The 12,815-nt window shown below is 46.4% G+C and overlaps 1 protein-coding gene across 2 annotated transcripts in view; it reads right to left on the reverse strand.

Annotated features, from left to right (window-relative positions):
* PIK3AP1 (phosphoinositide-3-kinase adaptor protein 1) overlaps window positions 1-12,815 on the reverse strand; it is a 120,729-nt gene that overhangs the window by 38,479 nt on the left and 69,435 nt on the right. For both annotated transcript variants that reach the window (XM_070781278.1, XM_070781277.1), the window contains exon 8: window positions 9,841-10,030. In XM_070781278.1, coding sequence (XP_070637379.1) covers window positions 9,841-10,030 — 190 coding nt within the window. The remainder of the gene's footprint in view (window positions 1-9,840; window positions 10,031-12,815) is intronic.

Consider the following 12,815-nt stretch of genomic DNA (forward strand, 5'->3'; position numbering starts at 1 on the left):
GAAGTCAACGAAGGTCAAATTCTCCTGGAGAAGGGAAATGAGAGCTGTTACATTAACTCTTTGCCCACGATTATCTTGGGCCAAGTTGTTTACATCCTCTCAGGTTCGTTTTCCTGTCTCTAAAATGGTGATAATAATGATACCTTGCAGGGCCCTGTGGGGCTCCTGGGCACAGAGCCTTTCTGTGTCCCAGATTCATGGATCATAGGAAACAGCCTTCATTCAGCCTCCGTGACCTTCTATAGGGCAGATTCAAGCAGTTGTTAATCAGGGAAGGGCGGAGATGTGAGACCAGGGAGAAACAGTCAAGAGCCCCTTGGGACAAGGTCCTGTTTCCCCATCAATGGATACACACAACATTAACTTTGAGCTATTCTGCAGATACTGAAACTCCTTCCAGGTGGGAGAAGTGCTGCCCATAAGCATGTAGACCCAAGGCCAATTGACCCTGAAGGTTGACAATGCTGACTTCTACTTAGCTCATCACCACCCTATCAGAAGAATGTTCACAAGCTGATCACTCCCACTTTTACTATAAAACTTCTATCTTCCCCAACTTGGGAAACTCAGTTTTGAGGGCATCAACCCACTATGTCCTCTTTTGCCTGGCAAAGCCATAAAGCTGTCTTTTTCTACTTCACCCAAAACTCTGTCTCTAAGATTTGATTTAGCACTGGTGTACAGAGAAACTAAGCTTTCTGCATCAATAATAGTACATATCACATAGGTTTGTCATGAGGGTTTTCTTTTTTTTTTTTTGCCACACGGTGGGGCACACAGGATCCTAGCTCCCTGACCTGGGATCAAACCCATGCCACCTGCAGTGAAAACATGAAGTGTTAACCGCTGGACTGCATAAGTATCTTTGAATTGGCTATTCTGGTGGCTCAACGGTAAAGAATCCTCCTGCCAATTCAAGAGATGCGGGTTTGATCCCTGGGTTGGGAAGATCCCCTGGAGAAGGAAATGGCAACCCACTCCAGTACTCTTGCTTGGAAAATTCCATGGACAGAAGAGCCTGGTGAGCTATAGTCCATGGGGTCACAAAAGAGTCAGACATGATTTAGCGAATAAACAACAACAAAACAGTCTTTAAATTAGACAAGGAACAGCAGATACACACTGGCCTCCACACCACTACTCCATATTCAAGGTAAATATCTTTATTCAATCACCACCTTCTTTGTGGCCTCAGGATCCTTCTCAAAACAGCTTCCCAGGATCTCAACACCAGCTAACCGACACGGAAATTAATTTTTAAAACACTATTTGCCATAGCTGTATTCGGCAGTAAGTCCAAGCAGTAGCAGATACTACCTTCATAAGAACAAAGAAAAGAAAAAGCTCCTGGTTATTTCAAGTTAATGACAGTTCAAACCCTCAGACTCTAAATTGCACAACCCATGTATGCATACAACCCAAGCATACAGTAACACATGAGTAACTGAAATACATAGAAATTCTAGAGGGGAATGGAGTCAGTTTCCAGACAAAGGACATTTTGAAAAGGACAGCAACAGCAACAGATCCTGCATCCCTGGATGCTCAGGGCTTGTACTTCAGATTCTAAGCATTTAACCTTCACCACTGGTCAGTTAAAAATAAACTGAAATGTGCTGAAACCTGCTGATCTAAGGAAAAAATGCAGAGTTCTTTCATTTCATTGGGGAAAAAAATATAACCCAAAACAATAAAAGGAGATTCTGGGGCCACAGTCTCCTTCTGGGAAAGCCAGTTGCAGAGTTACACTACAGTTTTTTACAGGAGTCCATCCCAGAGAAACCATTCCTGGGCAGAAAGAAGCTGGAACAGATGAGTGAAGGCAGGAAGGCACTTAATTAAGGAACGAGTCAAGAGAAATAATGAATTTTCAAAGACGCTCATGTGATACTCTTCCTGGGACATAAATCTAGATCACTTAGCTGCAGTGGAAACTCCATTCAGATTATGTGTTACTAATTTAATAGGAAACCTAATCTGAGTATATAATCCAGTAAAATATCAGATACTGAGTGACTGTTCTTCTGGAAAGGCTCTCAAACCCTGAAACCTGGCCAAAGGCTTTTTTTTTTTTTTCCAGCAAGTGCTATTTTGAATAGAAAAGAGGCTTAGAGCAAGGAGCTGTATGGTGAAACAGTTGAAAACAAACAAACAAACTTGAAACCTGATTGGTTCTATTTGCTCACAGGTAGAAGGATGGCTATGATTGACCATGTCAACAGGAAAGTCCAACCTTCCTATACCCTCATGGAGAAGTGAGGGGAAGGTGAGAGACAGTGACAGAGAGGCAGAAACAGGGACAGAGAGAAAGAGATAGTCACACACATGCAGACGTGGGAGTCAGAGGAGGGGAGAAGGAGAAGGAGAGAGACAGTGAGACAGACAGGAAGACGGAGTTGTGGAGGGGAGAGACAGAGACACACGGACAGAGAGAGGAGAACGGTAGTCTGAAATTAGAGAGACTGAGAGGTGATTTGCAATGACAAAGAGGCTAACATGAAAGGGTTAGGCGAAGCAGCATGTCAAGTTCTGTAAATTTCTTAGCAGACAAGCAAGGCCTCAATGCGGTGCTCCTGGTGAGCACACATACCCTCTGCCTTGCAGCAAGGAGTTCACAGGTCAGTTTCCTGGTGGGGTGCAGTGGGTACTAGGACTTGCTAAGATCCATTCTCTACTAGCTGCCCTCTCGAGGGCATCATGTCGTTTTCCTCTGCGACACTGTCACGGTTTGTAGTTACATATTCGGTTAGGCAGTGTTCTCGCCTGGAGAATCCCAGGGATGGGGAAGCCTGGTAGGCTGCCGTCTATGGGGTCGCACAGAGTAGGACACGACTGAAGCGACTTAGCAGCAGCAGCAGAGGCAGCAGCAGGCAGTCTCTTTGTTTAATATCCAGCTCTCCCACTAGAAGGGAAGTGTTAGAAGGCAGGGACCATGCTGGCTTATTTGCTGACTCCTTGTTACCTGGTGTGGTGACTTAAACACTTGAGTAGACTGATAAATGTTGTTGAATGAATGTGAAAGTGAACAGACTAATGAGGAAGAAGCAAACAAATACATGGCTATGGAGGTCTTTGGGCTTTGGGAAGGGATCTGGGCATTTTACAAGCTGAGAAAAGAGAAGGGCAATGCAGGCAGCAGAACCAGCACGGGCTGATGGATGGAGACACAGCCAAAAAAATGGGCAGCCGGGAGCAGCCACAGATGTCCCACCTTTGGGGGCATCTCACAGATGTCTCACTACCACTTGTTGGAGAAGTGAAGTCCTTGCGTTGTAATGTCGACAAGTGATTTCACACCACAACATCTAGGATGACTTCTTATTTTCTGGCAACCCTCAAAGTCAAGAAATAATCAAATGTCTGTGGTGTAGGGCCTGTGGATGATATTTGCTAACGTTAGTAGGAGCAGGTACCAGAGAAGCAGGTACATGTCCAGTTGCAAACTGACTTGTGGGCAGTGCCCTGAGGAAGGCCTGCCCACAGCTGTGCAGCTGCAGAGGTGGGCAAGGTCGCTGCTGGTGGTGAGGAGTTTAACTTAATTAACTTGAAAACATTCAATCCAGTGCTCTTTCACTAAGTGCCTATATTTGCAACACAGTTCTTGTACATCTAAAGGAGGGAAAAGCTACGGAAGTCAGAAGTGTCTTGAGGCTCCCTTGGCTTCACTAGGTCAGTTTCAGCCCCACACAAGACAAGAAGGGCCAGCCCTGCCTCAGAGTGAGTTCCCTGCGGGTAAGAACTCATGCCGCTGCAGGAAGGAAGATCTTGAGAGAAAAGCGCGCAGATGGGGAAGGCGGCATGTTTCAGTAACTTAATGGACTGCTTACAAATGGTCCTTCGTGGGGCTCAGATCTTACATATCAGGGCTGTGAGGACCTTCACTGGGCCCAGCTATGCCCCATCTCAGAGGGGACCCAGCTGGCAGAGAGGGACTGTAACCAGAGAGCTCAGGTAAAGAAAACACTACTGGAGATTATCTGTTCCAAAGATGCCAGTTACCAAGGAGGTTGCTAAGAGAAGTCAGCACGTTAGTTAGCTTGGGCCGTTAGCTTGGGCTGAGTTGGCTCTCTCCACTGAAGGCAAACTTGATCCACAGAACCAGGTGGAGGGAGCAGGGGCGCAAGAGGAAGGCTCAAAGCAGGAGTCCCAGAAGCGCAACAGCCCTCTGGGATGGATTAGAGTGACACGTGTGGGTTTAGTTCCCAGTAGCAAGACACCGCATGTTTCTCCTTTTCTTCCTTTCTCCTGATGGAGGAAGACAATCCTCTGAGATATTCAAGCAGCGCTAACTCCACAAGTGGATTACCTGGGAAACAGCTGGACCCAGAGAGGCTCCTGAGGCCTTAGCACCCAGAGCCTCAACAAAGTGACCTAAATGTATTACCTAAGTCAAAGGACCGACAGGACCACTGTACCATTCTCTGAAGGCAAAGACAGAAGCAAAAGAAGTAAATGAGTAAAAGATCAACAGATAGTGAAGTCACCCAGAGAGAGATGGGCCATAATTTTCGTCTAGTGTTTCCATAAGCTTACCCTAAAAACATTTACTTATTATATAGTGTGGTGTGGAACATGATGGTTTAAATCTGTGGGGCTCTTGAACACAAACTTTTCAAGAGAACTGGGAGCAAAGTTGAAAGTCTGATAATAACAAACACACGCAGCTACCACTTGGTGGCAGCATATCTAAACTAAAGACAGCGATGGTGAGGAGTGTGTGTGTGTGTGTGTGTGTGTGTGTGTGTGTGTGTGTACATGCACGCACACGCACAAGTTCAGGGGAAGGGCCCCAAAATCTCAGGATCAGAACTCAACACTGCTCCCCAGCCCCTTTAATTCAACACTGGGAGCCTCTCTGACAACCCTCCTACTTAGTAGTTGGTTGGATTTCCTTTGGGGACCTTATTACTATCCCCTTTCCAAAACTTAAGTCAGAAAGGGGCAGATTTAAAATGGATAAACCTATATGCAGGTCAGGAAGCAACAGTTAGAACTGGACATGGAACAACAGACTGGTTCCAAACAGGAAAAGGAGTACGTCAAGGCTGTATATTGTCACCCTGCTTATTTAACTTATATGCTGAGTACATCATGAGAAACACTGGGCTGGAAGATAAGCACAAACTGGAATCAAGATTGCTGGGTGAAATATCAATAACCGCAGATATGCAGATGACACCACCCTTATGGCAGAAAGTGAAGAGGAACTAAAAAGCCTCTTGATGCAAGTGAAAGAGGAGAGTGAAAAAGTTGGTTTAAAGCTCAACATTCAGAAAACGAAGATCATGGCATCTGGTCCCATCACTTCATGGGAAATAGATGGGGAAACAGGGGAAACAGTGTCAGACTTTATTTTGGGGGGCTCCAAAATCACTGCAGATGGTGATTGCAGCCATGAAATTAAAAGACGCTTACTCCTTGGAAGGAAAGTTATGACCAACCTAGATAGCATATTCAAAAGCAGAGACATTACTTTGCCAACAAAGGTCCATCTGGTCAAGGCTATGGTTTGTCCTGTGTCATGTATGGATGTGAGAGTTGGACTGTGAAGAAAGCTGAGCACCGAAGAATTGATGCTTTTGAACTGTGGTGTTGGAGAAGACTCTTGAGAGTCCCTTGGACTGCAAGGAGATCCAACCAGTCCATTCTAAAGGAGATCAGTCCTGGGTGTTTTTTGGAAACATTTCTTAGCATTTCTTTAGAAATGCTAAAGCTGAAACTCCAATACTTTGGCTACCTCATGCGAAGAGTTGACTCACTGGAAAAGACTCTGATGCTGGGATGGGTTGGGGGCAGGAGGAGAAGGGGATGACGGAGGATGAGATGGCTGGATAGCATCACCGACTCGATGGACATGAGTTTGGGTGAACTCCGGGAGTTGGTGATGGACAGGGAGGCCTGGAGTGCTTCAGTTCATGGGGTCGCAAAGAGTCGGACATGACTGAGCAACTGAACTGAGCTGAACTGAACCAACAAAACCTATTGTATGGCACATGGAACTCTGCTCAATGATATGTGCCACCCTGGATGGGAGAAGGGGCTGGGGGAGAATAGATACATGTATGGCTGAGTCCCTTCACTGTTCACTTGAAATTATCACAACATTGTTAATTGGCTATACCCCAATACAAAATGTTTTTGGTGTTAAAAAATAAAAATTAAAAAAAAAAAGAAAGGGGCAGATTTGTCCCAACATAGTTAGATGAACTCTGGAGCAATGGTATGAGCTGGCCTAGCTGTATCCACTATGTTGTCCTGTGAGCGGATGAGTGAATGAGTCAGCGAGTCAGTTAGTGAATAAACACAGCCTAGTTTCCTTAATATATTTATTTTCAGCTTCTAGGGTTGAATTGTAACAAGGCAAGACACTGATACCCTCTGCTATTCAATTTAGAAATAACTCTCCTGTATCTGTCCCATGGCAGGCAAGTGTAGACCTAAGAGGAAGGGCAGGCCAGGAGGGTCCTCCAACCCAGTGGGCAGCTGAGAGCCTGGATCCCTGGGAATCTGCAAACCCAGCTTCCTGACCCAGTTCTTTCTCGACGGGACTTAAGAAAGTTACTTAGTTTTGGCACCTTGGCAGCCATTTCTCTTTAAAATGAAGAGGATTATCCGCCAAGCCCCAGGATGATCACATGAGATCACAGAGATAAAAGCAGTGCACGAAAGGCAGATGTTCCCAGTGATAACTGTGCTGGATGCTGTTAGAAACATACGTCTTAGACTGATCGGTTTGCCCTGCTTGTTTACGACCTAACCTGCCTTCTCTCCTAGAGTTGCTGGCCACTGGTAGTAAAATGAATGGTTCCTCCCCAGGTACCAGTGACTGCTGCTTCTGGGCCAGTAGTCATTCTCAAGGTTAAACCACAGACAGAAACACAAATCATATCTAGATTCAGAAAATTCAGAGTTTATATGATCTGGAAAGTGAAAAATGCACTGGGTTTCCTTTGCCCATTCCCCAAACAGCCGAATTTTATAGCCTGCCTGTCTGTGGCCTCCTGTTAGCTCCAAGGCAACCAGAATCTCCCCCCACCCTATCCTGGCCCCATGTAACTTTACAAGTTGCCAACTGGCCGCAGACCAGGCAAGCTCCCTAGCACTCCGCTGCCTTGGAAAGTGCTGGAGAGGCTCAGGGCTCCCACTGTGAGAGGCCTGGCAGACCAGGAGGAGTGGGATGGCTGCCCTTAGTGTTCCGGCCAGCTCTGCACCGATGTGGTAGGAGGATTTGTGTGCTGGAACATCCAGAGGCATAACGGGGGTTAAGGCTCTCTGTCGACACTAAATCAACTGCCAGTAAAGTGGGGCTTCTCTCGTTGTCCAGCTGCTCCACCGTAGGGACCCAGGGCAGAAATGTTGATGCGTGGTCTCTGGCTTCCCACAGGGGTACTTCTTGTTCTCCAAATGTTCTTTCGTGAATGGGCCTGTGTTCCAGACTGCAGAGGACCGCGTCTCCCCTGCACCCCGTTTTCTCACCAACAACGGGGAGAGGTAAGTGGCTGAAACACCGATGCTCCAGAATTGTTTGCTGGGTCCATGGAGAGAGGGATGGGTGTGCAAGGGCCAGAGGGCACCAGAGGCTGTTTCATGAGCCAACATCTGGGCCACAGAAAGAGGAAGCCTGGCTGGAGCTGCTGGATGGTTTTTCTAAACAGAAACCAGGACTACAAATTTGTGGTTTTAGATGAAAATTTCTGGTGCAGAGTAAGGAATGTAGTCCTAGAGACAGAGAGACCTGGGTTCAACCCTGGGCTGTATCACTTATTAGCTGTGAGACCTTGGGAGAGCTGCTTAACTTCTCTGTGTCTCAGTTTCCCCATTTGTAAAGTGCAGGTAATTAAGAGTACCCCCGTCTGGCTGCTTAGAGGATTCAGGGAGGGAGAGGATGCGGACGGTGGGGATGACGCCTTCTCTCCTCACCTCCCTGCTGGGTCATGGCTCATTTGGGAAGAGCTTCCATCAGCACCTCGGTCCTCCCAGTCAGGTGCTGGGAGAGAGTTTCTACCACTCTTTCCCTCTTTCTTCCCCGCCCCCAGAGCAGCAGCCAGTCTGACGGGGAAGCACCTAACAACCACAGGACCACACCTTCCAGATGTTGGGGTTGCAGCGTCAAAGGCCCTGCAGTATCAGGGTTCGCTTCTGGCCACCCAACCTGCCCACATTTGCGGCTCCAAAACACCCTCTTTGTGTCTGCTTTTCTGTTCATAGGTGGGAAAATCAGGCTCCACTCCCTATGGGGCCAGATCCCTACGGTCTTCTTCTCAGGCTGAAAGTTGGCAATACTCAATTCAGTTCATTCTAGAAAGTCCTCCATCAAAGAGCTGATAGATGTGCTGATGAGTATTTGTCTTGTCTTTCTTGAATCTACTAATTAGACCAGAGGGAAGGACAGCGAAGATGTAGGCAGTGTTTCAGGGTTCTTAGCATCTCAGAGCAAATAATGGTAACATGAAAAGAAGGCTCTTGGAGGGCCAGGTGTGTGGTCCTCCTGCTTCAGCGCTGATATGTGCATTGAAACCCAATGTGATTTAGACCAGTGGTTCTCCAGGGGACTGGCACTGCCCTCTACAGGGTATTTGGGAAATCTGTGAGGGTATTTTGGGTTGTCCCTATGATACACGACTAGCATTGAGCAGAAGGCAGAAAGAGGCTACAACACCTTCAGTGCAGGGGGACAGCGCTATTTTGGGTCCCCAATGACTTTAAAATATTTCGCTAGACCCACACACGAGTTTAAACAATAACTGCTTATGATATGTATTTATACATATGTGTGTACTCATACAGATCTGTTTATACATATACACGTGTATATATTTTTAAAATTAATATCAGCAGGTATAAGGAAAAATATGGGCAAAATATATCTACCAAACGAAAGTGCTATAGTGGTTGGTGGAGTGGAGTCATAGACTTTTAATAACTTGGTTCTACATTTTTGTTTCCAATTTTTGGAAGTATGTGCTATTTTTGCTATTGAATAAAACAAGATAAACAAAAAAGGGTAAAATTTGTTAAGCAATTTACAAAAAAAAATCATGTCCTAGAGATATGATATTTTGGAAATAAGTTTATTATACATTAATCTAGTAAAAAGCTTTTCATAATTTTCTGAGCCTAGAAGCTAAACTACTTGATTTATAAAATACAACTTGTACTTTTGCATCATTTTCATATATATTAAACTTTCCAGGAATTCCATTACTATAAAAATGGGGAGGAGAATGCGAGAAATCACTCACTATTTAGGAAAACCCAGGCATTGATGCCAGCACTGCTGGCAGTAGCCAAGTCACCTAAACAATGAACATATCAGCCAGCATTTGCAGCCGTGACAGTGCCAGTGACTCAGAGAGTAGGTGACCGCATCTGCCTAATGCACCATGTCCTCCTCTCCTAGTTCTCTTCTATATTTCAATCAGGGCAATATTTGATTTCTAAAAATTTCATGTGTATTAATAGATAGGTTATATTATACAAATCTCATGTTAGCATAGTGGATGGGGGAGCATTACAGAATGTGTGCTATAAAAAAGGGACTGTTGGGACTGATAAGAGTCAAAAGCCACTGATTTCACTTCTGGGATCTGAAGGCAACACTTTTCATCAACTCTGCCTTCCAGGCCCCTGCTTAAACTTTCCCGTAACAAAGCAGGAAGTTTGGAGAACAATTCTGCTTGTCATAGTACATGATGATCTGTCTAACTTTGTGTAAAATGGGATCTTCATCTCTCCGGAGTTGGGGTAAGGGTAAGTGAGCGACTTCCCCCACACGTAGCAGAAGGAAGAAACGCTTTTGTCAGCAGAAAGACAGAAGCAGAACTGAGCCAGGCGACTTACAGAGGTCCTCGGTGGCAGCTGGGACGAAGGCCGCCATGGACTCGTACAGCTCCTCGTCACAGCCGGGGTTGAGGGAGCACTTCATGAGCAGGTCCGTGGACAGGTGGGCCATGGACTCATACACAGAGTCAGCCTCCTCCCCTTGCATCAGCTCCTCCTTAATGTGACTCTTCAGCATGTCCACAGTTTCCTGAAAGAGAGGGAGGGCCCCACAGGCACGCTGACACAGCCGGGCTCTCTGGGCAGCGTCAGGGGCGCGAGTGGCCTCGTGACAGTCGAGTAAAGGCTCACAAGAATCAGGGTTGCAACTGGGTGTGCAGGTCGATTTCCCACCAGACTGAAAGCTCCTTGAGGAGCCAGGCTCCAAGTCGTTGCTGTATGTCCTTCGTTTTCACCTTTGTATCTTCCTCCAACACCAAGGAGCAATTAGGCACTCAGAGGGGACGTCTGTTAAATGTCCAATGCCTGAAGGATACAAATCTGCCACCTTCTCATGAGTGCCTTTGATGTGTCAGGGAAAGGCTAGGGATGTGCTTACGCAGTCTATCCTGACATCCTTTCCACTGCTGCTTCTCGTTCACAGACGAGAAAACCAAAGCTCAGAAAAATCCAGTGCCTTACTCAAGGATCTGCAATCCTGGCTTCTGACTTTCCTACCATACCTTAGTGGTTCCTCAGATGGGAACACATGGCCACAAAGGTGGAACCTTTGCTGATTAGCCAGATGGACAGTCAAATGGGCTAAACAGGGCTGCAGCTAAGTTGCATAGTCAGAAGTCCCTTGGGAACTTGGTTCACCTGTCCTTGTTCCTTCTATTAGGCTGCTCCAAAGTGCCTGAGCTCACTTCAAAGTGCCCACCTCAGTTTTAAATCCTGTGTCCAGAAAGAGAGGTGGTCTTGGGTGAAATGCACTGAAGTCAGAGAGACCCACCCCCTTCTGTCATTCTGCCTCCAGGTGGTGATGAAGCCAGAGAGGTGACTTCTCTGAAACCCCTGCACAACTTCTCCTGGTAAGAAACTCTGGTGTTTCACAATCCTTATTTCAGCATCAACCCACAAAAATCCTCATTTTCATCATCACTACCCCAAGAGCACTAATCTGCTCTTGACACTCTGCGTTGGTTTTCTGATGAATCCCAGGGAACGGACCAGGTGACAGCTGTGGAGTATTGGAGACTCAGAGCCTGGCTTTTGGTTTTGATATGATGGAAAGAGGAAATGGGATGGTTCTCTGGAATCACGAACAACATGGAGGGATGACCTTTGTGGGGCAAAACTGGAGATGCATTGGTTGAAGGGATTATAGTCTGAGAACAATGATGATACGACACATGTGAACCAGATTAACTTCAGTGCAAACTGGACATGCAGCTTTCCACGTCCCTGTGACATAAAGTAGGATAACGGGCCCCAGCTTTAGCATCAACTAGGTTCACATCCTATCTCCACCCTGACAAGTGTGGGGCCCTTGGCACAACTACTCTGCCTTTTGAGGCCCTTTTCCTCCTTTGCTAAAGATAACAATACTGTCAACTTCAAAGAATAGTGGGGAGGTCTCAAGGAGACAATGCATTTGCCAATCAAATAAATGCAATAAATAGTGGTCATTAATCTGAACACACTATGCTCTTAACAAAAACTATTGGCAGGGAAACCTAACACTGCCTTTTATACATTTTTGACTCCAAAGTGAAGCCAAGTAAATGCTTCTAGACTGTAAGTACCTTTTAGCTTCATTTATGCCAATGATACACCAAATAAGCACTCATGCTGTTCTATTCATTCAATATGTTTAATCACCCCCCAAATTTGGGGGCCTCTCCATATATCTCAGTGAGTCACTGCCTTGTAGATTGTCAAGTCCAGAGCAGAGGGGTAAGTTTCTGGGGGAGGTGTCAGGCTCACTCCTATCTGGAGGTAGAAAACAAGACTGGATTGTGTTCATTGTTCCTTCTGAGGTCATAGCCTCATATGAGAGGCTGAGCTATTTCCGCGTTGCTGCTGTGAATCGTGAAAACGGAAGAAAACCAGAAAAGGGTGGAGTCACAAAGGGCATCTGCCTCCAAAACAATGGAAGGAATTTTGGGGCATGTATCAAGGCCAAGATACAGGATGAGATTACACTCAAAGAAGGACCCCCAAGTCAATGATCGAGGAGGATCTGTGGATCCTAAACTAGAGAAACAGTTAAACCTAAAGACAGGCAGAGGCTCAGAAAGTGAGAGAGGTTGTCAGGAGGCGGGGCCTCACGGCTGGCCTCCCTGTAGGCTCAGATGCAGAGTTTTACTGTGGTCAGTGCTAAGAAAGGAACCGAGCTTAACAGTTAACCTCGGCTTGACGGTGGGCGAAGCAGCTGGGAACATCCTGCCAAGTGCCTTGGAGGTGGGTGGGGAGGCAGCTGGAAAGAGGAGTTGGCATCTGCCCTCAGCAGATTCACTCGACAAATGACTCTGTAAATTTTTCAAGGGTGGATCTTAGTGCTTTACCTACATTATCTCTTTTTATCCTCAAAACAACCCTAAAAGTAGAACTATTATCATCTTTCTCCCGCATATTAGAAAACTGAAAGAGAAAGAGTATAGATACATGATGTGCCCAAAGTCATGTGGCTAACAAGTATTGATAAGGAAACTGGACCCAGGTCCATGTGACTCCAGGCTTCCCAGGGGACACAAAGAACCTGCCTGCCGATGCAGGAGACGTTAAGAGATGCGGGTTTGATCCTGCGTTCAATCCTGGGTGAGGAAGATCCCCTGGAGGAGGAGGGCATGGCAACCCACTCCAGTGTTGCTTGGAGAATCCCATGGACAGAGGAACCTGGTGGGCTACAGTCCATGGGTCGCAAAAAGCTGGACACAAGTGAAGTGACTTAGAACACACACGTGCACGACATGTGACTCCAGGGCCCATCTCTTCAGCCCGTGTATACTGGCCCTGCCAGCAGAGGTACACGAGGACATGCTAGAGATGAAGTC

Source organism: Bos indicus, chromosome 26 (assembly GCF_029378745.1).
Source record: "Bos indicus isolate NIAB-ARS_2022 breed Sahiwal x Tharparkar chromosome 26, NIAB-ARS_B.indTharparkar_mat_pri_1.0, whole genome shotgun sequence".
NCBI classification, from domain to species: Eukaryota; Metazoa; Chordata; class Mammalia; order Artiodactyla; family Bovidae; genus Bos; species Bos indicus.